We start from the raw sequence: 25,335 nt of genomic DNA, 5'->3' as shown, positions 1-25,335 counted from the left end.
GCGCGTGGGGTTCCCCTAGGACACGGGAGAAAGACACTGCGGTGTCCCCAAACTCGCAGATCCTGGGAGTTGCCTGAGAGGTCATTCCTTTCCGGCTGCCTGGATTCTGATAAGCTTGATCCAGAACCTGTCCCCGGGCAGGTGATGGCCAGGCTGACGTGAGTCCTCACCCTCAGAAGCCTGCGCAGCCAATACCAGCTGAACCCGCTGCCTCTGTGTCCCCCAGTAGGCCCAGAGGAGACCGTGGTGACCTTCCCGGTCTCCACACACAGCTTGTCGCATGTGTAGCTCAGATCTCCTCTTTCCCAAGCACTGAGCCCTTCAGACATGCCCTCGGGGTGTCCTGTGCACCTGGTGCTTGCAGTCCAGCCGTTCATCCCGTCGCACTCCCCGCGCAGCACTGGGGCCTGGTGGTCACTGGGACTCACAGGTGCCCCCAGAGGCACCACAGCTCCCTGCCTGGCTGTGAGCTGGGCCACTGCCCTGGTGGAGAGCCCCAGGAGCAGTTGGGGGTGCCCCACAGCTTTGCAGACAGGGTGGGTACAGAGAGCTGCCCCACCTTGTGTGGGAACTGTGACTCTTTTTCTCTTGCTACGTAATAGAAGAACTACCGCCCAGAGCAGTGCTCAACCATCCCTGTGCCAGGTCCAAAACGCAGGCCACCCAGCCCATATCTTCTGTTCCCATCAGAGGTCCTGGCCCAGAAGCAGGGCTCCTAGTGGGAGGGCCTGAGGGACCCTCGGGCGTCAGTTCTCGTCCACCTGGCATCCCATGGGGGACAGACGGGTGGGGGCAGCAGTGTCGAGTCCTGGGCCCTTCTTCACTAGGACCAGAGCTGCCTCCTTTTCTGAGTCTTGTGGTTTGTTTTTTTTTTTTTTAAAGCTTTCACTTTTTTATTTTTTAATATTTTATTGATTGATTGATTTTTGAGAGAGAAAGAAACATTGATTTACTGTTCAACTTATTTATGCATTCATTGGTTGACTCTTGTATGTGCCCTGACTAGGAATCAAACCTGCAATCAGGACAATGCTCTAACGCGCTGAGCTACCTGGCCAGGGCTTAGAATAGATCTTATTTATTTTCATTTGTGTGTGAGCAGGGGTTCCCTGGCCAGCCTTCGGGGATATCATCAGCCGGGTCCAATCCCTCACTTCCGGGTGGCAGGGCCAGCCAGAGCCTTAGGTGGCTGATGGCCCTGAGACGAGCCTGGCACTCAGACTGTGCCCTCCTGGACAGAGGTGCACATTGGCCCCACATTCCTGCGGACGCCAGATTAGCCCTGGACTCCGTCGGTTAGCCCTGGACTCCAGCTGTGCCGTGTCTGGGTCGTGAACTCTGCAGCTTGTGAATTAAATGAGCGTGTCTACCGTTACCCTGGTTTGTCAGTTACACGTTTACAAATCCGAATGAAATCTTTCTTCACCAGGCTCAGGGGCTACTTAGGGCCGTCTTCTTTCTTTTGAAAAGTTCTGTCTGTTTTCAGAAGAAGCCTGCCTCTTGCTGATGGTTTGACCTTTTCCATGCTGTCTTTTCTTGGACACAGTGATCAGACCACACTGTGCTCTCTGCCGGTGCCTCCCAGGGGCGGCCGTGGCTCGGGCTCTACTGGTCTGGGAAGCCGTCTGGGGCCACCCTCAGGGAAGCCCTGCAGGGGGTCTGGGATCTTTCTGGAGTCAGCCGGTCACAAGCCCAGCATCGTCCAGTGTGGAGGATTTCGCTTTCAATGCCACTGTTGTTCTCACGTGCGGTATCTGGTCCCGGTCACGGACCCTTGCCTGGAGTCTGTGGCCAGGTGGTCTGGAATTCCCAGGTGCCCTTATCTTAGAAGTGACATGGCATACAGTTGGTGCATACACGTGTCACATGGTGCACGTACGTGATTAATGTTGCTTCACTAAAAAGTATGACTATTTATACAAAGTGGCATAAATAAAGATGGTCAGTGGGCTTACACGAGCTCAGATCTGAGTGTGCTGCCAAATGAGGTTGCCACAGACTTACCCTTCTGTTTTAAGGCTTTCTGGATTTGGGGACTGTGTCCTGAGGATGGTACCTAGTGATGCAGAGGAAGTGACCCAATACGTCCTTCCAGGGGGCGAGGGACGCCCTGAGTGTTCCTTTCCTAGCCCGGAGGGGCCCACCTGGGAGCCCCTCACGCGTGAGGAGGCACATAGGCCTCGTCCTGCACCAGGCCCCGAGCGAGGGGAGGATGGGAAAGGCCTGGGGCCTGTGGTCAGCAGGTGGCTCTCGGGCAGTGTTCTGAACAGGCCCCCATCTGTGTGGGAGAGGAGAGGAGAGGAGAGGAAGCCAGAGAGGCCTAAGGCCCTGATGGGCTGGACATCCTCTGGCTGCTCTGACCTCCTGGAGCTGGTCCTTGCTGCTCCTCCCGCGTCCTCTGAGGGCCCGTACCCAAGGGTGAGGGATGGTGGTGTCGGAGTTGGAAGAGACTAGCTGGAAGGGCACGGACAGAGGGTCACCTCCGAAAGAGAGTGGGCCTGGCTGGGAAGGCGCCTCCTGTGGGAGCAGGTACCCCAGGCAGCCGGAGGGCGGAGGTGCCATGGCAATGCCTTTCTCCATCACGGGGAGCAGGTGCAGAGGGAGTGGCTGGGCCTGGGGTGGAGCTGTGGCCACATCCTCGCTGGGGCCTTGGAGCCTCTGTCCCATGTGGGGCCTCTAGTTCTGCAGAGTCGCCCTCTAAGCGTGGCTTGTTTTCCTGTGGGCAGATCTGCCGCCGTCTTAACGGGGTCCGGTTCACCAGCTGCAAGAGCGCCAAGGACCGCACAGCCATGTCGGTGACGCTGGAGCAGTGCCTGATCCTGCAGCACGAGCACGGCATGGCCCCGCAGGTCTTCACCCAGGCCCTGGAGTGCATGCGCAGGTGAGTGCGTGCCTGCCGCGCCCGCTGCCGCCCCCGCTCCCCGGCACAGCCCCCTCGCTCCAGCGTCATGCTCTGGTTTGACTTTGGAAAATACACTAGCGTCTACGAAGTCAAACTACTGGCGCTCTCAAATGGAGACAGTGCTCTCCTTTCAGCCAAGGGAATGTAACGAGCTAGCAGCCTAGAGCAGGACTGCACTGACACAGGGAGACGCATCTCGGGTCAGGGGGAGCCAGGGAAGGCCTCTGGCCCATGGCATCCCAGCACCTGCTTGCTGCGGGTGTGAGTTAGAGCAGAGTGCTCAGCATGCACCTGCTGCCACAGCATCGGATGTCTCCTTGCTCACGTGAGCAACAAGAGCTGTCTGCAGGTGGCACTGGTCTGCTCCGCTTCTCTGGCAGTCGACACAGTTTGCTTTTTTGAGCAAAGTGTCAGATGAGTGCTCTGTGATAATGGCAGCCCCTGCCTGCCCGGGCCGTGGCGACCTCGCCCTAACGGTGCTCTGATTCCGAGGCAGCAGGGTGTTTGCAGGGTGAAACCGGCACTACAGGCTGCCTGCTGCCAACCGATGCCGGGGAGCGCACCGCACATACCAAAGAAAGGATAAGAAACCTGGTCCGTCTCCTTCGCTGAGGTCCCCAATGCTGTCAGCCTCGTTTCCAGCCGTCACTCCCACCGAATGTCTGTGCCATCTGTCCTCTCTCCAAGTCCCTTAAAGTGTTCAATTCTCTTATCCTTTCTGTATGTTTCTGCCCTCTGACCTTCTCACAGCGATGCACAAGTGCCATGCCTGAGCCCTGCCTCTTGATCACAGCACCTTGTAAAAGTGAAAGTGTTCTGTTCCTGTTCTGCTTTCCAATCTCCTCTGCACCCCTCTGCCATCTCAGAACACACCTCCCTGCCCTGAGCCTCGGGAAGCTGGAGGCTCTGCCCGTCCCTGACCAGCTCAGGCCTCAGGCCCAGGGTCCTGGTGCTTCCAGCCACATCTGTGTCCTGGCACCTGAGAGCTGGTGGGAGGCCAGTCTGCTGACATGCAGACCTCAGCCAGCAAAGGAACAGGAGCAGTGGAGGGGGTGCCTGTGGTTGTCGGGGCGAATATTAGGAGTAGGTCCATTAAGGAGCAAGTGAAGCCTGAAACATCACTGCAGGCAGAACAACTAAACCGACACATCATGAGAGGCGGGCTTCCTTGGAAAAGCAGTAATGCCAGGAAGCAGAAGGCAGCAGGAGGAGGAGGCCCAGTAAGGGAAGGATCGGCTCCATAAGGAGCCGTGGGCTGACCCTGCAGGTGCTGAGCAGGGCGCTGACACAGGACGCTCAGGACGTCACTCACCCTGGGGTCGCCGGCAGTCGGAGCCGACTCCGCGGCACAGAGCACACACCGTTTGGTAGGCCAGCCTGAGCCCGGTGAGCAGTCGCTACGCAGACCTCTGCCTGGTGTTAGCCAGTGAAACAAGAACTCCTTCTGGCTGCATCTGAGCACAGAGGCCTCTGGAGGCCAGGGGGAGAGTGGCCTCCTGAGAGACAGGGACTGGCCCGCCGGCGGCCTGCAGGTGCACAGCTAGTGTTACAGTTCACAACACACGAAGCACTGTTTACTTCCTGTCACGTGATTAGTCAATATTCCTTATAGGAAAGTTAGAGTAGGGGTTGTTCACACACCAAAAAAATTTCCATATTCCTACTACTAACAAGTAACAGTGCTAACATTTGGTACATATTCTTTCATACCTACCTACCTACCTACATGCATGCATACATACAGGTGTGAGTGTAGTTAATTCACACATTGGTTAACCAGCCCCTGAATAATACAGAAAACAAAACACACAAATACAATTATATGTGCAATTCTACCTTTTGTTTTAGCCTGCTGTTTATTATTTTTTAAAAATATTTTTATTGATTTCAGAGAGGAAGGAGAGGGAGAGAGAGACAGAAACATCAATGATGAGAGAGAATCATTGATCAGCTGCCTCCTGCACGCCCCACACTGGAGCTCGAGACGACAACCCAGGCATGTGCCCTGACTGGGAATTGAACCATGACCTACTGGTTCATAGGTGGACACTCAACCACTGAGCCATGCCAGTTGGGCTTAGCCTGCTTTTTTCATTTAACTACCTTGTGAGCATTTTTCAGGTAAATAAATATAGACCTTATCATTTTTAGCATATAATAACTTACCCAATTGATGAGGTCATGGACTATTTAAGCTGTGTATGGTTTTGAGCACTTTATTTTACTTATTTTTTATTAATCTTCATCTAAGAGTATTTTTTCCATTAATTTTTAGAGAGTAAAAGGGGGCGGGGAGAGAAACATTGATGTGAGAGACACATTGCTGGTTGCCTCCCACACCCCCCCCCCCACACCCCCAACCAGGACCAGGAATCTAACCTGCAGCCCAGGTATGTGCCCTTGACCAGAAATCAAACCCACAACCCCTCAGTACGCATGTGACTAACCACACTGCTAGGGCCGTTTGAGCACTTTAAATTATGTGTGAGTATACTTCTGTGTGTTCCCAGCCACATTTTTCCTGTTGATTTCTTAGGTTAGAAAGGCTTTAAGCCAAATTGACAGACTTGCTACACCAGCGGGACTCCCTCCCTGGGGGTGTTACCACTCCTGCCACCCTTCAGGGCGCTCCCGACTGCTGTTGGCCTGTTTTCTTTCTTTGCAGTGAGGACCCCAGGTCCTGAGCAGGGAAGGCCTCCTGAGGGACAGGCACCATTCCCTGGCCTCCCTGCCTCTCTCAGACCCCACCCACCTCCAATGATGTTTGTCTTCTTAAAGTTTCTTGTTTATGTTTCCCTGAGTTTTCTGACATCTCTACAGTGAACATATATATTACCATAATAATCATTTAAGAAGTTAGTAAAAACAAAATTCCATCCTGTTTTGCCTCCGCTCACCCCAGAATCCTCAGCACCAGCACCTGCTGCCTGTCCCCCTGACCTGGTGGCACCTTGGGCTCTGGCCACACGCATTTGCTTTAAGGAGGCTTCCGTGTCTGCTTGATCTGGTGGGAAGATGTGTGCGCACACTACCAGCCCAAGGGGACTGAGTCCTCAGCCACTATTTCTGGCTACCGTGGTGGCCAGGCCTGGGCTCAGCTGAGAGCCCTGCGCAGGCAGCAGGCAGCAGTGGCCATGCTCCCGAGTGAAGGAGTGGGTTTCGGGTCTCCTGCTTTCTCCCTTGTATTGGACCAGGTGGGAGAGGACAGCGTGCAGGCCAGGCGTGGGCGGTGGGGAGTGGGTGGGCACCTCCTCCTGGAGGCCCAGGGTGGGCAGTGGCAGTGCCATGCTACAAATGTGAACAGCCAGCTCTCTCAAAATTTGCCCAATTGGGGGGCATAAATACTCAAGCTATCGGGGGACGCCTTGGGCCAGGTGGTGGGGAGAGATGTGTACATTGCTGGTGGTCCCTCTGCCTCCAGTGCCGCTGCAGCCCTCAGAGTGGGCCTTCCTACGTAGCCACAGAGATGCCCCGACTGCCCAGGCTAGGGGACCATCCTCGAGTGCCCGCAGCCCCAAAAGTGTCCCTGTCAGAGCGGCACATCCCAGCAGGGCCAGCCAGGCTTCCGCTTCCTCTGGGCAAGCCCAGGACGTCTGGTCCGTTCCTCTCCCATGGGTCCTCAGCGGCCGCCACTGTGTCCCAGCCCGTGGGCTCTGTCACTCTTGCCCCCTTGGTGGCCATGTATAGGGCACATGGTCCCAGAGTCCTGTGGTTCTGGCTGCCTCTCACCTCAGGCATTTCTCCGGGAGCACCCAAAGCGGGGAACCCAAATTTCCAGGGAAGCGGGTTTGGATGCCATTCGTGGGGACAGTAACTTGAAAAGCTGGAGCCACTAGTAGTTCTTGCCTGCCACCGCTCAGCCTGACGGGCGGGGGCGCCGCCTGCGTTGCCAGTTGGGGTGAGTGGTCTTGTTTGATCCGCTCATCAAGAGGCAGTGTGGGCGGGCTCAGCTGCCCCGCGCTCGGGCACCTGTGGGAAGGCACCCCGGGGCTCTTCCTGCTCAGCTTGCTGTTTGGGGCCCGTGTCTTCGCAGCATGTGAGCGCATGCAGGCCGCATTGCGTGGGCAGCTGAGAGCGTGAACATGGAAAACCATTCCGCCCGCCTGCGTGTGTGTGTTCGGTGGACTACAGTACTTTTTCTTATTTCCACTTCTCTTTCTCTCCTTTTTCTCGTAACTGCTGGTTTTGTTTTGGTATTCCTGTCACACCCTTTTCTGTTGTGGTTTCATCCCTTTTTTTAAAAATTTTATCTTTTGGTTCTCCTCTTTTCCCCATAATTTTGATAAAATCCATTGCATGTGTCTCTCTTTATTTCCTTATTTCTTTTTCCTTTTCCTTTTCCTTTCTCCCAAACCTTTTCCTTTTCACAGCATTGGAACACGAGAGGTAGTCACCCAGAAGAACTTGAGCGGCCTGGTGCCCATCCGAGACTTAAGACTAGACCCCAGCCTCCTCTGTTCCATCCCGCTGTTAGCGCTGAGCCCCAATTTACTGATTGTGTGGCTGTTTCTGAGCATAGCGTACCTGGTGGCCAAATTGCGTTGCAAATGAATGACATTATGAAAAATTAGTCACAAGAAAACACAAGTGCCAGAGTATGTCCCACCACCGGGCACCTACCTGGACAGAGGGATGTGTCAGAGTGGGTCTGCCCAGAGAGATTTCATGCCTTACCGTTTGCACTTTGTTGTTTTGAACTGTAAATACCTGCCGAATATTTCACCAAGAGGACTTGTTTGTTCACATTCTATAGTTTTCAGCGCTTGTAACATGTTCTCACAGTGCCCTGTGACTGCATTGTGTAGCTGGCCTGGAATCACTTGTACCTAATCTCTTACTTTCTGATGTAAAGCTATTTGTTACCTGTATCTCTCACATGCCCTGTTTCCAAGAGAAAGGAATTCTGTCTGAAAAGAGTTTGTATATTTGATACTATTCCTTGAATGTGCGCTGACCTTCCCTTTCCTTTTGAAGAGGAATGAGGACGGCAGATGCTTTGTAACTGGCTCCGCTGTGTGAGCCTCTTTGATAGGACCTGGCCTTCCTGCTTTCATTTCAAAGCGTAGTCCCTTAAGTTACAGTAGCAAACGGTGTGCAGAATCATCACATTTCCTTGCTCATGTTTATTACTTCCAGTGTGAGATGACAGAAGCTGTGAACACAGTAGCACATTGTACCAAGTGAGGCACATAAAATAACATCGCATGTGGCTTTCGAGGTACTCTTCTACATCCTTAAGGACCGTTAAAGCGACTACGGGAATTAATGCATAGAGTAATGAAAGGCTGTTAAAGTTATACGTGTTTATTTTTCTTGAAGTAGCATTCTTCATTTTAAAGAGCTTTGAATTTGGATTAAAGTCCAGACATCTTTTCTCTCCAGAAATCAAATGTAGTTAATAATGAAAAAACCAAATGTCAAAGAAAAATGACCTAAAAATGAGGCTTGCCTGTTGGGCAGTTGTGCCAGATGGAGCTGTGAGCGAGAGGAGTTACTTTGGTCTCTGCTATTATCGCTCCTAATTTTAAGAAGGTCCTATCCATAGCTGGGGTGACTTAACACCCGCGTTTGGCAAAAGGAGCTGTTCACCGTGATGGTGACAGAAGGAACTGGGGAGCGTCGCATGGGCCCTGCAGGCGGAACGCCCAGCGGCTCTGTCTTCCAGCTCAGATGGTGTTGTGATCTGGTCTTAACCTCTAGCTGGCTCCACACACTGTCTTTTATGAAAATGTTTTTTGGTTTTTTTACCATTCTAGAAAAACGAGTGAATTTAGAGAAGCTGGCTTTTCCAGAAACTTGGCACTCACACATGCACACAAACCCAGTCCCCACAGAATCTGGCCTCTCCAGTCCACCTCCCAGACTTCCAGAACTTATCCTGGGGTTTCTCTGTTTTGGCATCAGACCTGCATCTGGGTCCTAGGAGTCGCAGAAGCAGTTAACAGCGAGTAACGAATGCAGATGGAAACTTTGATTCACGAACCGGGGGAGACGTTCTCCTCATAGGCCTGCGCACCCTTTCCCAGGCCTGGAGCACTGTGGGCGAGGGCAGAGGTTACACTGCCTTTTTTGGAACAAATGGGTGGCCGTGCTGTGGCACAGTTCCTGCATCCCTCAGAGGGTCTCCAAGTGCCCAGGGAGTGGCTGGGCACGTGACCCTGGTCCCCAGGGTCTGAGTCTTTGAGAAGGACCTTGCCCACTTGCTCTCCTGCTTGTGGTGTACATGACTCTTGTTCACGTTATGTGGAGGCGGGAAAGTAGAGCCCACACACAACCCCCCAGGCAGGGCTCTGGGGAGAGATCCCCATGCCCCTGGGGTGACGCGCCCTGGCGCTCACCTCTGACTATAGACAGCCCGCCCTCCTCTTCCCTGGGCCTCCTTGATCCGTCTGGCTCCATTGACTCCCTGGGGCCCACCGCACGGCAGGGGGGCCATGCCAGCAGCAGAAGCCTGGAGGCAGGGGGTGCTCTGGGCTGCTTCCTGCTGCAGTGGGTTGGGTATTAGGTGGAGGATGGGGATGGTAGGGGGAGAGGGCCAGCATGAGAGAGGACACCATCAGCCTAGGCCAGCTGTGGGCAAACTACGGCTCGTGGGCCGGATCCGGCCCATTTGAAATGAATAAAACTAAAAAAAAAAAAAGACTGTACCCTTTTATGTAATGATGTTTACTTTGAATTTATATTAGTTCACACAAACACTCTATCCATGCTTTTGTTCTGGCCCTCCTGTCCAGTTTAAGAACCCATTGTGGCCCTCGAGTCAAAAAGTTTGCCCACCCCTGGCCTAGGCTGTGGCTTGTTGGTTTTTGGGAGAACAGCTGAGAAAAGAGACTCGGTGTGCCCACCCTTCATGCTGAGTTTTAATCTCACGAAGGCCTTTTACTCATGAAATCAGGCTAAAATCTGTCCAGATCTCTCCTGCTTTAGTGAGAAGTAGGCAGGATGAAACAAAGGGGAAGGTGGGTCAGGAACGGGGCATCGCTGGGCTTGGTGCTGGTTTCCAGGCTGCTCTAAGGTGAGGCGAGCGCTGAGGCCTGGCCACTGGCCGTGTCAGGTCCCTGAGACACTGAGGCATCCGCTGCGTTCTGAGAGGCAGAGCCCACAGGAGGGGAGACCAGAGCTGTGTCTCGGTTCCATTCTGATTTTTCATTTAAAATGGATGTTCTCCAAAAGTTTATGCTATAATCCATTCAGCCAGTTAAGCCAGTAATTAGCTTCTTTAACATATAAATAAAAGATAATGTCAAAGTTCCCAAATTATTCTTTGCCCCTTCAAAGCAATTTGGCATTGATTCTGATGGATGGCTTCTGAGAAGTATGCATATCCTGTATAATAAAAGGCTAATATGCAAATAGACTGAACGGAGGAATGACCGGTCGCTATGATGTGCACTGACCACCAGGGGGCAGACACTCAACGCAGGAGCTGCCCCTTGGTGGTCAGTGCACTCCCACAGTGGGAGCGCCATTCAGCCAGAAGCCGGGCTCAGGGCTGGCGAGCTCAGAGGTGGAGGGAGCCTCTCCTGCCTCCACAGCAGCGCTAAGGATGGAGACTACGTGATGTGGGCATAGAACTTGAAGCTTCTGTTGAAATGGAATTAAATCTTACCTGATCATTGGACGTAGACAAACACGGCCATCGTTTCCTCTAGGGCCTCCTGGGACGCCCGTGACACCTCACTGAAGCCTAAAGGCTCTGGGGCCAGGGCAGCATGTTTGAGTTACTAAGTTACTTAATCACAAGCAGGGGACTACTTTTCTGAAATACCCAGGCTTCTGCATAAAATTACAGTCTCACCCAAAATATTTCACATGTTCTTGAAAATGAGAATGTCATTTTCACTTTAAAAGGCTCAAGCACTTTCCAATAACATCTTTTTTAAAATGCATGATATAATGGTGTTGATACGATTGGAAATATTTTTTTTAAATCACTGTTTCTTGGTAACTGCAAATTTTACATCTCATAGGAGGGAATTTTGTACTAAATTTGATAACTAGTGGATTTAATTGCTAGTCTTAGAAAATATAAAAGTAGTTAGACCATGCAATAGAAAGTCATTTATATTCAGAATTGCTTTTACCTGTGAATTTGATACACACTTTCCAGAGAACTCCCCCGATGCTGTCCTTCAGGACCATGAGGCCTGCCTGCGCACCTCATCCTCTTGCTCTGCATTTGCTTTGCACACTGGGTTACCATGACAACCCCCCACCAAATGCAGCACCATTTCTCTATGAAAGGGCACCTGTGGGCTCTCACTGGCTCTTCTGAAAGGTGGCCACCCTGAGGGATGCCCACCTGGAGAAGGTGGCCGGCTACCACCAGGAAACGTGGTGGGGTCCCTCCTTCACGACACTCCAGCCCTGATAGCCATTCAGACCCTCCAGGCAGCCGTCACCTGGGCCCACTGGACTGAAGGCTTTGCACTTGGGGGACAGCCGGTAGAACAGCCTTCTCAGTCACGTGGCTTTGCTAACATAGAAAGATGCAACTTTTTAAAGGCTTTGGTAAGAGTCCCACTACTTCTTTTACATTTAATTTGTTATGTAACAGAATCTTTGTCCCACCACAGAACCATGAAATACCTAGACGTGAAACACATGAAACCATTAACTTTAAAAGACGTTTGCTTCCACTTACAGTGCTGCTTTCGCAAATGCAAAACTCAGCCCCACACACGCGCCCATCGCTGTGCTTCTTAACTGCCTTGTTCAGAAACCATCTTACGTGTGTATTGTTGCAAATAGTCTGGCACCCATTTAAATTAACCTTTTTTTTAATGCTATAAAAATAATCAGTTCATTTCATCTTAGTTTAAGTCTTTTCTTTTTTTCCTTTTTTACTGCTGTCATTTCTTGTGCTTGTTTTTTTCCCCAGTGAGGGTTGTCGAAGAGAAAATACAATGAAGAATGTTGGAAGTCGCAAATATGCATTTAATTCCCTGCAGCTGAAGGCTTTCCCCAAGCATTACAGGCCTCCTGAAGGGACTTACGGCAAGGTTGAAACTTGAACACACGGTGTCCTCTCTAGCTGTCATATAACAAATGTGGGGACCCTCTAGTGTCACACACGAGTTCTTCACCAAGACCTGAAGGACTGGTTTTTACTTTTGTGTTTTTTAAAAAATATTTCACTAAGGAGTCTATGAAGCATGTTTTTTATTCGGTTGGAATTAGTAGGAGGTAACGTTGGCTCAATAGTGTGGATAGTAACAACTGCCCATTTAAACCGCCTGCAGCCAGAACCTCCCAGATAGATGTCATGATAGTCACCTGTAGGTCTGAGATGCTAAGACTTTTTAAATGTCCACTTAGGCAGCTGCTCACTTATTTTTCTACTAAGTAACTCAAAACTGAGCATCGAATTACAATCTACTTTTAAAAAACCTGAATGTAAAACAGTAAATAGTAAACAGTTGGATCCTGGCAGACCAATAAGTGTTTCATGTTAATTCAGGTGTTGGGGAGAGGCTAGCTCTGGCTCAGGCAGTGAAAGCAGGTGGTTCTACTGAATTATCCTGTGAGGGCACAGGCGGGCCATGGCCGCAGGCTGAGAAACCGCCCAGACAGACTTTATGGGAAGGTAACCCCTGCAGAGCCGCTCACACAGTGGGGGCCACTCTGTTCCTTTGAGTTCTGGAACGGTGTGTGCTGGGGAACAGGAAGCCTGCTGCCTGCCTGTCCTCTCAACCTGCACCCTGGCCCCACCCTGCCCGGGTGCAGGCCCCCTTCCCGGGCGCCCCAGGACCTCTCGGCAGTGGGGATTTATGTGTAGACAGTCGAAGCCTAAATCTTTCCAGAACAGACTTCCTTTTGTGGGTTTCCCAATTGTCTTCTAAAAATCAATACAATCATGTTTGAAGGTCTGATGAAAGTGTCTTTTAAGTTTGCAATAATTGTTACTATCTTCTCATTCTGTTATGTAACGTGACTATTGAGAAAGTTGAAATTAGCTCTGAAAATGAGATGTTGAAAGGGATCAATGGGCCATAAAACAGGGATTTCATAGAAAATGATGTCTGGTCATCTATTATAAGATGATGAGTCTTATCTGCACATAGCAGAGTTTTTTCCTCAGTTTATATGTTTTATCAATTGTTTATTGTGATGATTATGTTCATATGTTATTTAAAAGGCTGTAAAAGAAATATATGTGGCACATTGAAGATGTTGATCCTAATGATTGGTGCATCCTTAGGAAATCCCTGTGTCTAAGATTCTGGGAACTATTCTTCAGGCTCCTTTAGAAATGCCACTTGGAAACATGTAACAAACTTGGGCCTGGGGAGCTGAGGCACAGGCAAGACTGCCCACGGCAGGACACAGGGGTGAACAGCAGGGAGGGTGCCACTCGATGGCCTTCCAGATCCCTGCCCACGCGGAAGCCAGTGTGCAGGCAGCGCTTGCTGTCTCCTGAGGCCCACGGAGGGGACATTCCCACGGGTTGCATGGGGCCTGGTGTGGAGGACACGTCCATGAGGGACGGCTGCAGCTCCTGTCGCTGTCAGAGAAACCCGCGTCCACCACGCCCCCTGCAGAGGTGGGACGGAGCAGGTTCTCTGGGCCCATCCCTGTTCAGTTTCCAATATGGCTGACTCAGCCTTTCACCTCTCACCGCTTCACCCATTTTGTAATTTTTCTAGTATCTTTTATATTTTCATCTTTTTTTATTTTATCATCACTACCTTTTAAAATATTCCCTTGTCTTCTTAAGTGCCACCCATGTTTTTGTTGTTATTGTTTGAAGAGCATTAAATACCTGCATTTATCAAAAGGGAATATAGCAGATGTTGAGTCAACTGTTAGCAGTTTTGCATGGGGCACCTTTTTTGTGAATTATTTTCCAATTTTGGCTTCATATTATGCACATCATAAAACTCTAAGACTTGGCTAATCAGGTAGGAAACGCTCAGGCTCCAGAATCCCATCTGAGCCCTGCGGCTCCCATGCGGCCAGCCTCCCAGGGCACCCGCCGCGCCCTTACCACGCTCGCCCGCCGAGCAAGGCCAGTGGTCGTGGTGCTGGCAGTGCCTGGGACGTGAAGGAGCTTGGAGTTCCCAGGTGCACAGGAAGGCGGTCTTCCGGGCACCACAAAGTAGAGGTCCCGCCCAGTGTGCTTCTCGGCCACTGAACAAGCACGGAGGCCTGAAGACCTGGCGCTGTGGGTGTCAGAGCACCTCAGCAGCTGCCTTTGGTTCCCTCTGAAACACACAAGTACCGTGCAGTAGTTTTGTCCCTGCAGTTGTATTTGCCAAGCTTCGTGCACTGAAGTACCTTTATTTATTTGTTTTGGCCAGTATTACTATATATGAACATGTACTGTTTTATATATTCTTAGCTCATTCAAAGCCATGTATGCTATAAATGTGCTAGTCTTTAGAAGGATAATAAATAACTGACGAGAACATTAAACTTGGTCTTGCCTGGCTCATTCTGTTGCATTAGGACAGGTTCTCTGGCCGGCATCTGACTGGACGATTATTAATGGGCATTGCATTGTGTGCTTCGGTGTTTGTAAACGGGCCCATGAGAGAATTGTTTTATGACCATTTTCACTCAATTGGAAGTGAAGGGGTATAGGAGGGTGGGACTAAGAGCATGGACGTCCACTTCACACAGCCCCAGGTACCAATCCTGTTGTCACTCCTTGGCTGGTGACTGAGCAAGTTGCCTGCCCTGAGGCTCTGCTTCCTCGTGTGGGACGTATGGACACGACAGTCCGTTCTTCACAAGGCAGTTGTGAGGCGCCGTGGCTGAGTACATGTTAGATGTTCCTGGCCACATCCATTGATGTGGGTCACATCTTCTCTGGGTGCCTGGTGATCTGCTGCATCACTTGCTAAGATGTTTCATTAATGGTTTGATTGTTCCTTATAACCAGATTACATCTTGTGCCTTTTTTTTAGACACATGTCCCCAGTGACTTCCCTTGGATAAATTCCTGACAGTAGAAATGTACAATTAAAGGACAGTGTAAATGTTTTTAAATTTTTGAATTTTTCATACAGGCATACCTTGGAGATATGGCAGTTTGGGTCCCAGACCACCACAATAAAGTGACTATCACAAGCATGTCACACTAATGTTATGGTTTACCACTGTATATAAATGTGCATACTCTACTATAATCCATTAAGTGTGCAATAGCATTGTCTAAAAAAACCAATGTATTTACCTTAATTAAAAATTACTTTATTATTATTTTTTTTAAACTACTTTATTATTTAAAAATGCTGACCATCATTTGGGCCTTCAGCAAGTCATAATCTTTTTGCTGGTCGAAGGTCTTGCCTTCAATTTGTAAAAACACAGTATCTGCGAAGCCCAGTAAAATGAGGTTTGCCTGTATTATTCCCAGAAAGTTAGGCTTCCCACCTGTAGCATGTGCCTTTTCCTTTTATTATTACTGAGGTTAAAAATGGCATCTTGTTTCAAGTTCAATGTCTTTGATTATTGTGAAAACTGAACATCATTTATACTTTTATTTATATTTCTACTTTGTGACTTCATTGGAGTGGTGGTCGTTTTTATGGATTGTTTGTAATATACAATACTGCATATCAATCTGTCATATGTTGCCAAGTTTTAAAACCAATTTGTCAGTTGTCTTTTAGCTTTACGATATGGGGATAGAGAAGTTTTAAACTTGAATGTGGTCAAACATACCTTTTTCTTTTTGATGTTTGTTTTGAAAACAAGTCCTGACTTTACTGAAGGTGAGTTGGCGTACCCGTCCCTGTCCGTGGGTAGAACGCCCCTCCCCATCCTCTGCTAAAATTTGGCAAATGGGCAGTAACTCTGCCTATTATGACAGCTGTCACTACCCAAGCTGTGACACAGAATCCCGAGCGTGGAGGTACAGGATAGTCACACTGCAAACTTCCCCTCGACTCCTTTTGTGCCTCAGCACTGTCTTTGCCAGGATTCCTTCCTGCACAGGCTCCCAGGGGCCTTTTGGCAGGTCTGCATTCAAATACACACCTCATGGTGCCGTCACGCTGTTGTATCATGTAACAAGGAGAAAGAAAGCTGAGACAGTGAGAACTTCCACAGTGAAGAAGACTTTTTTTTTTTTTTTTTTTTTTGGTTAATCCTCGCCTGAGGATATTTTGCCATTGATTTTTAGGAAGAGTGGAAGAGAGCGGGGAAAGACAGAGAGAAACATCAATGTGAGAGAAACACATCGATTGGTTGCCTCCTGCACAAGCCCCAATCAGGGCCCAGGCCAGGGAGGAGCCTGCAACCGAGGTACGTGCCCTTGATTGGAATCGAACCTGGGACCCTTTGGTCCACTGGCCGCCGCTCTATCCACTAACTGGCTAGGGCAAGACATCTCTAGCAGCGAGATGGATGTAGAAACAGCATTCCATGGCTTCCTGCTCCCTGCACTCGCCATCCCTTGGCTCTGTGCCTCCCTCCTGGTGGTCCTACCGCTTACCATCCCTCCCTCCTCACTGATTTGCTTGTCATCCTCCACCCACCACTAACATTACGATATTCCGTAGGTTTCTGTCCTTAAATTTCTTCTCACTTGAATGCTTCTCTCAAAAAGCCTTATCTATTCCTATGGAATACATGACCAGTTATTTGCTTATGACTCCCAAATTTCTAGGTCCACCTGAGCCTAAGTCCAGATCCAAACACATCCTATTGTACATGGGTGTCTCCAACAGTCTGTCAACACCAAACTTCTGCATCCTCCTCCTCCACGCAGGCTGAGCCTTCCTGATAAATGACCCCGCCTTCCACCCTGGGGTCATCTTCTCCCTTGCCCAACACATCCCAGCAGCCACTAAGATCTGCATCGCTTCAGCCTGCCCGTAACTCCATGCACACAGCCTGGGCGCATGTCTGCGCTCTCCGATGCGGGCCGCCGTCACTCAGCCTTCTCATTTCTCCAAGGCCTTTCTCTGTGGCGACCTCTCCACAGTGAGTGGCCCTTTGAGGAAAATACTTTCCCTCATACAGTTTTAATATATATGATCATTATATCATGCATATCCTATCCATCATGCTAACTTACCTTTAATTTTGTCCAGCATGTTACTCTGTGTCCACAACAGCAAATGTAATGGCTGTTGCAAAGGAGCTACTCAAAAAGGTTTATGGAATGAATAGATGGGTGGGCTTCTTCGGTGTCTCGTATCAGTGTGCTCCGGGGGTGGCTTCTGGGCTGACCGGGATACGCACGCAGGGGGTTACAAGGTACTTATCAGGAGTGCACACGCAGGGAGCTACAAAGTACTTACCAGGGTCACACACACACAAGTTAAGTTTCACTTCTAAGTAAAGTTAAAATTCACTCTAATACAAAATGGAGTTTGCTTATGCTAACCTATACTAACTAAACTTATTACTATAACAACTAAACAAGACAGATTAAAAACAAAAGACAGTTTTATCCTAAACTTTCCCAATAGACATTTTCTCCCAGGCTCCATGTTATTGATTTTAACAGTCCCAATAGTGGCTTTCAGAATATTCACAAAGGATGTACAAAGGGTGTCATTTGGTGAATCATGTTTGAAAATAACTATCTTTGTGCTTTAAAACAATTCCTTTTTTATTTTTGGTTAATCCTCACCTGAGGATATTTTTTCCATTGCTTATCAGAGACTAGAAGGGAGGGAGAGGTGGGGGAGAGAAAGAGAGGGAGACACACACACACACATATCAAGTGGTTGCCTCCCACCTGTGCCCCTTCCAGGTACATCCCCTTGACCAAGGTCAAACCCATGGTCCTTTGGTCTGCGGGCAGACACTCTAACCACTGAGAAAACTGGTTTTAAATAGTTTTAAAACCATTTTTAAAACGCATTTATTATGCTCCCTTGCTCATAACTGGTCAATTACATTTTTCTTCTAAAAATAACTCAAAACAATAAAATTATTTATAGATATTAAAAACAGAAATCATGCATTCTCTCCAGGGCTCCAGGTCCAACCAAACAGGTGTAGGAAAAAACATGTTTCCAACTTTGGTTTCTGTGTTTTAATGACCAGAGGAAATCCTTGTTGTATTCATCTTGGTTTCAACATAATAGTTATCAATATCCTTTTCTTCCTCTGAATCTTGATCTGGCATCCAACTGAAAATAAATGTACAATTAAATCAAATTTTGTACAACATAATTAAATACAAGTTTGCTAAGGGGCATCACTACTGGAAAGAAGTAAACCCGTTTTCAGCACAATTAAGAAGACAACTGTCAAAGCTCTTTCTATGGAGCAGCCTGTGCCTTTCCCCACTCCCTTCCGCCAGGCATTTTCCTGGCCTCTCTCTTTCTCCTATGATCCAAGAGTTCTTTTGCCTCTATATCTCCTTTCCTGAGCCCATTCCTTTTATGGCTCACTTCTAGCTCTGTGACTTTCTAAATAAACTCTCTTATAATTTGAGTCTTGCATCTGAATTCTTTCTTAGCCAGAACTCATGTACCAAGGTTGCTGAACTCCACTGCTCTAACGCCTGGTGCCATTTCCTGCCAACAATACAACGGATTCATTTTAAATGTACAATTCAAAAGTTTTTAGCATACTCAACCATCACCGAAATCTCTTCCCATTCTTTCCTAATCCTTCTTCCCCCTTCACCTGCACTAACAACTATTAATCTTTCTGTTGCTATAGATTTGTCTATTCTGGACATCTATAATAATAAAAGTGTAACATGCTAATTAGGCTGGATGTCCTTCTGGACAACCTTCCAGACAAAGCTGGGCTACAAGGGAAGCTCGGGTTCCGGGTGCCAGAGGGAAGCTGGTGCTGGCCACTGGGGGAAGGAAGACCTACTCTTGCACAAATTTCATGCATCGGGCCTCTAGTTTAATATAAATGCATATGTGCAAAAAGACTGAAAAATAAGTGAGCTAAGTGTTTATCTTAAAGCTTTAGAAAAAGAAAAAATTAAACCTAAAGATAGTAGAATGAAGGAGAAACAGAAAACAAAGACTAGAATTTTTTTTTAAAGGCAATTGTTAGAACTACCATAAAACCCCACAAAGAACCCAAAATATTAATGATGGCATTAAAAACAAGTTCCATTTAAGGTCACAATAAGGATTTTCTCCTCAAGTTTACTATAAATTACATTGACCTTTTTCTCTGAATTAAATTCAATATATGTTGTTCTAGCAAACTATTTTCTACTTCAGTTTTGTTTAGGTTAATACTCAAATGTATCTGAAATCTTTAAATAGCAACTGAAAAAAGAATGAGCCTTGAAAAATGGTAACACATAGCCATTTGGGGATTAAAAATCCTTCAGTTACCTACTCATTTGATGACAGACAGGATTAAGCCTCTCAGTATAGCCTCTTAGGGGGGAGGAGGAAGGCGAAGAGTATATAAGGCAAATTTGCATAGGCTGTCAATATCACTCCCTAGAAATTCTACAGGAAGGAATTATTTTACAGACAGACCCTATTAATGAGTCCAACATAACCAATGTGGGACAGACAGCCATTTCTTCATCTGATCACTACACAAAGCTGAGCCATATTTTCAAAAAATGAATAATTTTTAAACATGGGAATCATAATCAGGATGATGAGATGCTTTGTACTATGAGCAAAAGATAATTCAAACTTCCCATCTAACCTTCGGTCTGAGTCCTACACTCACTGTTTGAAATACTAAGTAAAATTACCAGCACAATTTAAATTGTTTCAGGTTTTTGCCAAACTTGTATAACTGAAGTTGCATTAGTTAAGTGTAACATTAGTCTTTTCTTGGAGGACTAATAGTGAATTACTACTTTAAATTATACTTGCCAAGACTTCATTTTCATCTTCAGAAATTCACAAAGGTAAGCAGCTATGGTTAGCGTAGTGGCAGAATAATAGTCAGCTATGGGTTTTCATGAAGCTACCTAACATTATCTCCCTCAAGTTACAAATAACGTCACTACCACCTATTAATTACAAGTCACTCACATATTTAATTCTACATAGCTAGTTTTTAACGAAGTTTTTAAGAATCTTTTCTTACCATTGATCTTTTACATTCAAAAAATGAATTTTTCAAAGCTCTGCAGTTTCCTTCCTTCAGACACTGCCGAGGGGATTTTCCTTCCTATGACAAATAAAACAATATAAGTACCTGGAAATTTCCTCAGAAACTGCATAACGGCCCTTCTGAAAACAGTTCTTTTTTTAAAAGCAAATGAGGAAAATAGTAATTTATGTAAGAGATAGTTCATAATTCATTTTGACTATTGTTACTTAAAGGAGAAAAGGCCAGAATTTTTTTAAAAAATGTGTAAATTAATTCTGGGCACTTAGGGGGGCTCTTGAGGTCTTGAAAACACTGATTTCCACAGGATACTTTTCTTTTAAATGTTTATATAAAAATCTAGAAGCTGGTATCTCCAGCTCCTTATGGAAAAGAAAAGGAAAGAGTAAAAGTGAAAGGAGTAATGGTTTCTTCATCGTTCTTAAAACTAAGACAAGAACTAAGACAAGAAAGTTGTGTGTACAACAGAGAGAGAGAGGGAGAGAGAGAGAGCACATGTGAGAGATCAGGCATCTGGTGAACGGGAGGGCTTGTTCTGGAAGGTAGTACCAAGTGGCTTTAAAGTCTCCATTGTATCTTTTTGATGCAAGCAATTTTTGATGCCACCAACACATCTCTGCATTTTCCCGCCTCCTGCCCCCCACAGCCAAGTTCTCTTCTGAGAAGCTCAACTGAGTAAAAATTGGAAGAGGAAAGGGAGCTATGAGCAGAATTGACATGTACTTGTGAGAGAAGATTTGCCTAAGCCTGATGTGAAACCAATCCTCTTTAAACAGTGAAAGCTCCAAAGGAGGTTACAGAGAAAACTGGGTTAAGTCATCATTCCCTTTTTGCCATCAAAGACATGATGCCGTTACAAGAATGTTCATAAGACAAATACTTACTTCTGACTCTTAATAAAAAAACATTCTTTTTCAAGCTGTAACTATTAAAAATCCACTTTGACAAGGTAACAACTGCAAACTAGGTAAGTAGTATTTTTCTTTTAAGATAAGCATGGAATAAAAACCCTACTACTACCTCTACATTATCTTAAAATAGTTTAAATAAAATCTGTAAGTTTAACTTAACAAAAAGGCACTTAAATATATTGGACACATTTCACAATTCAAAAAAGCAAGATTAAAATTTAATTGCAGCAAAATTTCTTCTTGAATGCCCTATCCTACTAATTTGTCTAGTAACTAAACCCTCAGGAGGACTAATTTAGTAAAAAAATAAAATAAAAAAAGAAAAAAATCAGAACAGTCTGTGGGAAGTTAAAAAATGAATACTAGAAATTCCTGCCTACACAATAATAACAGGTAGAAAAGAAGATGTACACACTCAAACGCTAACTGGCAGTGTGAGCACATCACAAAGCAGGGGGAAGTGCCTGCCAGAGGGGTTCAGTTTCCCAGGAATATCCTCCTATCTAATAAAAGAGAAACATGGTAATTAGCCGTACCTCCGCTACCCTTCCCATTGGCTAATCAGGGCGATATGCAAATTAACTGCCAGCCAAGATGCCGGCCGGAAGCCAGGCAGCTTGAAGTGAACATGAGGCTTGCTTGCTTCAGTGACGGAGTAATCCAGTGTTCCCCACCTGCCTTGCTGGCCTCTGAGCTTGCAGTCTGAAACATTGTTACAAATATAGAAGCTAAACAAAACCCCAGAAACCTGCTTTCAGCCAGCCGGGATCTCAGAGCTGGAGTTGAAACAGTGTTTCGATTATAGAACCCAAACAAACCAGATACCTGCTTTCAGCAGCCGAGGCCTCAGAGCTAAAGCTGGCCCAGAATAAAAAGAAAAAGAAAAAAAGGAGCGGTTCAGAGCTTCAGTCACCCGCCAGCCTGAAAACAGCTCTCAGCCCCTCACCCAGACTGGCCAGGCACCCCAGTGGGGACCCCCACCCTGAAGGGTGTGTGACCAGCTGCAAACAGCCATCATCCCCTCACCCAGGCTGGCCAGGTGGGGACCCCCACCCTGATCCAGGACACCCTTCAGGGCAAACCAGCCAGCCCCCACCCGTGCACCAGGCCTCTATCCTATATAGTAAAAGGGTAATATGCCTCCCAGCACTGGGATCAGCAGAACCGCGAGGCCTTCCGGCACCGGGATCAGCGTGACAGGGGGCAGCGCCCAAACCCCCTGATCGCCCTGCGACTCTGTGTATGACAGGGAGCGGGGCCACAACCTCCCTATCGGCCCTGCTCTGTTCGTGACAGGGGAAGGTGCCCCAACCCCCTGATCAGCCCTGCTCTGTGCCTAATAGGGGGAGCTCCCCAACCCCATGATCGCCCTGCGGCTCTGTGTGTGACAGGGTGCGGCACCCCAACCACCACCCCCCCCCCCACGGGCCCTGCCCTGAGTGTGACAGTGGCGGCGCCCCAACCCCCTGATTGGCCCTTCTCTGTGGGTGATAGAGGGCGGCGCCCCAAATGTCCCCTCACGGGCCGTGCTGTGTGTGTGATGGGGTAGAGACATAACCTCCCCATTGGCCCTGCCCTGAGTGTGACGGTGCAGCGCCCCAACCCCGATCCGCCCTGCTGTGTGTGTGACAGGGGGCGGCGCCCCAACTCCCTTATCGGCCCTACTCTGTGAGTGATGGGGAGCTCCCCAACCCTCTGGTGCGCCCTGCTCTGTGTGTGACAGCGGGGAGCTCCTCAACCCCCTGATCGACCCTGCTCTGTGCATGACAGGGTACGGAGCCCCAACCCCCCGATGGGCCCTGCTCTGTGAGTGACAGGGGGCAGCACCCCAACCCCCTGATTGGCCCTGCTCTGTGTGTGACGGGGTGACGCCGCAACCTCCCCATCAACCCTGCCTTGAGTGTGACGGGGCAGTGCCCCAACCCCCCAATCGGCCCTACCCTGAGCGTGACTGAGGGTGGCATCACAACCTCCCGATCCGCCCTGCTATGTGCATGACAGGGGCGGCGCCCCAACTCCCAAATCGGCCCTGCTCTGAGCCCGACCAGGGGCTGCACCTAGGGTTTGGGCCTGCCCTCTGCCACCCAGGAGTGGGCCTAAGCCAGCAGGGCGTTATCTCCTGAGGGGTCCCAGACTGCGAGAAGGTACAGGCCGGGCTGAGGGACCCCCCTCCCCCCCGAGTGCACAAATTTTTGTGCACCGGGCCTCTAGTATATAATAAAAGGCTAACATGCCAATCATCGAATAGCAGAACCACTGGTTGCTATGATGCACACTGACCACCAGGGGGCAGACGCTCAATGCAGGAGTTGCCCCCTGGTGGTCAGTGTGCTTCCACAGGGGGAGCGCTGCTCAGCCAGAAGCTGGGCTCAAGGCTGGTGAGCACAGTGCCAGTGGCGGGAGCCTCTCGCCTCCATGGCAGTGGGACATCCCCTGAGGGCTCCCAGACTGCGAGAGGGCGCAGGCCAAGCTGAGGGTCCACCCCCCCCCCCCAGTGCATGAATTTCGTGCACCAGGCCTGTAGTAAATATATAATACATCTGGAAAAAGACTGAACTTGAATTTTTTGAATTATATGAGGTTTAATGACATCAAGCTATGATTTGCAATTCATGAGGGGAAAAATCAAAACCTTACATTATTTTACTATTAAATAAATATTAACAAAAGTAGAACATATACTGCTTATAAACACCAGCCTTATGCAGTGCTTGGCAATATAAAGGAAGATCATTATATCTTCTTACTCAAAGTGAGTTCCCAATGTAAAATGAGTCAAGCAATTTTGAGGATAAAAATGACCCGGTTCAGTGTTACTTTAAAAGCTCAAACAGCCAGAATTAAGGTGCTCTAAAATCAGAACAATGTTAGTGTTATTACAAAACACTTTAGATAGATGTTAATGAAATAAGACGAAGTACTTACTCCTTAAATAGAATCACCTGGTGCGTTCATGCATCAGGAAAAATTAATCCAAATTTCACCTGCTCTGTGTAATCAGAGATTTCCCCTCAGGCAGATTTGACACCCCAATCCCACCACTGCAACCACTCCCCCAAACCACCAAAGGCAGACTGTTGTCCTGGATCTGCAAAACACACTGTTCTGCCTCGGTACTGCCTTTTACACTCCAGCCGAAGTCACTGCTCAGGATGAATTTACCACAGACTGAATGCCCTTCCCTTTACGGGGCTGCATATGAGCATCCGGTTCTCCTCGGTGACCCAGTTGAGCGTCAATAAGGCCACTACCAACAGGGACCGCACGGCCTGTGCCCCGTGTCCTGGCCCCGCTTTCTCATCTCCAGAGGTGCCGTTTCTGCACAGGAGAGAACGTGTCCCATTCATCCGGACGCCCCAGAACTGGAGCGCAGCACTCAAAAGTTTGCTAAATAAATTCAATCACTGCAAAAACACAACCCAGCTTGGCCCTGACCGGTTTGGCTCAGTGGATGGAGCGGCGGCCTGCGGACTGATGGGTCCCAGGTTCGATTCGGTCAAGGGCATGTTGGTTGCAGGCACATCCCCAGTGCGGGGTGTGCACTCTGATAAAATAAGGCGCTCTGCATGGGCTCCCAAGGAATTCTGCTCCTAAGGCTACTCATTACGTCAGCGCTCACAGGGCGTTTCGCGCAGGAACCCGGCTCCTCACCTGCCTGTCCTTCCCTTCAGACCAGGCTGTGCCCGGCGTCCTGCAGCCGCTGCGCAGGCATTTCAGGGGCTGAAGGGGCGTTGGCGCGGGAGGCGCAGCCCGGACGCAGCCGGCAGGGGCCAGGGCGGGGCCCCCGTGTCCTCGCGGGCCTCGCGGGCACCGGGAAGCTGGCCTAGGTACCCTCTCAGGTCCATAACCGTCTACAGTCGGCCGGCTGCTGAAACTAGGAAACCAAACGTAAACCAGGACCAGAAGCACCGACACAGCCTCATGGTCAGGACCATTTGGGGATAGTTAACTCAATAACAGCACCTTTCTGAAACTGTATCTCCAGTTGCACACCACCGACTGCCCTCTGTATGTGGAAAAGGCAGCATTCAATCAATGTTTATTTAACCGAAATGGTTTAATCTTCACAAAAATCCAACGGGGCGGCGTCGTGATCTCCCATTTAAAACCGGAGGGACCCGAGGCTCCCACAGCGGATACGTCCAAGCTGATTACGTCGGGGCTGCCGTGCGAACCCAGCACCCGTCACCCGGTCAGGCGCGCTGACCGCCGGCGAGGGCGGCCGGACACCGCGCCGGCCCGCCTCCCCGACCCCGCCGACAGCCGCCGAGGCGCCCGCGCGCTACCTGGAGCACACAGTGGGACTGCAGCAGGCAGGCGCCCAGGTCCTCCTTCACGCCCGCGCACGCGCCGCCCTCCGGCTTGTCCTCGTAATACCGCGGCATGGCTGCGCCGGCCGCCCGCCACCGCCGCGCTACTTCCGGCCGCCAAGGCAGCGACCCGGCTGCCCGCAAGCGACGTCCCCCGTGGAAGGAACCGGAAACCGCAGCAACAACTTCCGGCGAGCTC

At 49.0% G+C, this 25,335-nt stretch overlaps 2 protein-coding genes across 16 annotated transcripts in view; one reads left to right on the top strand and one right to left on the bottom strand.

The window, feature by feature from the left end:
* INPP4A (inositol polyphosphate-4-phosphatase type I A) overlaps positions 1–15,566 on the top strand; it is a 136,089-nt gene extending 120,523 nt beyond the window's left edge. For 6 of the 15 annotated variants that reach the window (XM_036302330.1, XM_036302329.1, XM_036302322.1 and 3 more), the window contains 2 exons: positions 2,727–2,881; positions 11,784–11,916. In XM_036302330.1, the coding sequence (XP_036158223.1) occupies positions 2,727–2,881; positions 11,784–11,916 (288 nt within the window). Of the gene's footprint in view, positions 1–2,726; positions 2,882–7,272; positions 9,566–11,783 lie in introns of those variants that run through there. The other 9 variants (XM_036302318.1, XM_036302317.1, XM_036302325.1 and 6 more) reach the window with 3 other exon arrangements.
* A 2,129-nt stretch (positions 15,567–17,695) lies between these two features.
* On the bottom strand, positions 17,696–25,321 carry LOC118652459 (cytochrome c oxidase assembly factor 5). Its single transcript, XM_036302221.1, has 3 exons — positions 25,113–25,321; positions 19,892–19,975; positions 17,696–17,994 (listed from the first exon to the last, which is right to left on the bottom strand). Exons 1-3 carry the CDS (start codon positions 25,209–25,211, stop codon positions 17,953–17,955), a joined length of 225 nt encoding a protein of 74 aa, XP_036158114.1. The 5' UTR covers positions 25,212–25,321; the 3' UTR covers positions 17,696–17,952.
* Positions 25,322–25,335: the final 14 nt, after the last annotated feature.

This window comes from Myotis myotis, unplaced genomic scaffold, assembly GCF_014108235.1.
Source record: "Myotis myotis isolate mMyoMyo1 unplaced genomic scaffold, mMyoMyo1.p scaffold_m19_p_30, whole genome shotgun sequence".
NCBI lineage: Eukaryota > Metazoa > Chordata > Mammalia > Chiroptera > Vespertilionidae > Myotis > Myotis myotis.
The sequence above is the reverse complement of the archived record's forward strand: the minus strand, read 5'-3'. Positions and strand labels throughout refer to the sequence as shown.

Excerpts from the sequence above, each read along its gene's own strand:
- LOC118652459 (XM_036302221.1), bottom strand. The coding sequence starts at position 25,211 with ATGCCGCGGTATTACGAGGACAAGCCGGAGGGCGGCGCGTGCGCGGGC. Across the intron at positions 19,976-25,112 it reads AGTCCCACTGTGTGCTCCAG|GAAGGAAAATCCCCTCGGCA; the intron begins GTAGCGCGCGGG and ends TATTTGTCATAG. Across the intron at positions 17,995-19,891 it reads TTGAATGTAAAAGATCAATG|TTGGATGCCAGATCAAGATT; the intron begins GTAAGAAAAGAT and ends ATTTATTTTCAG.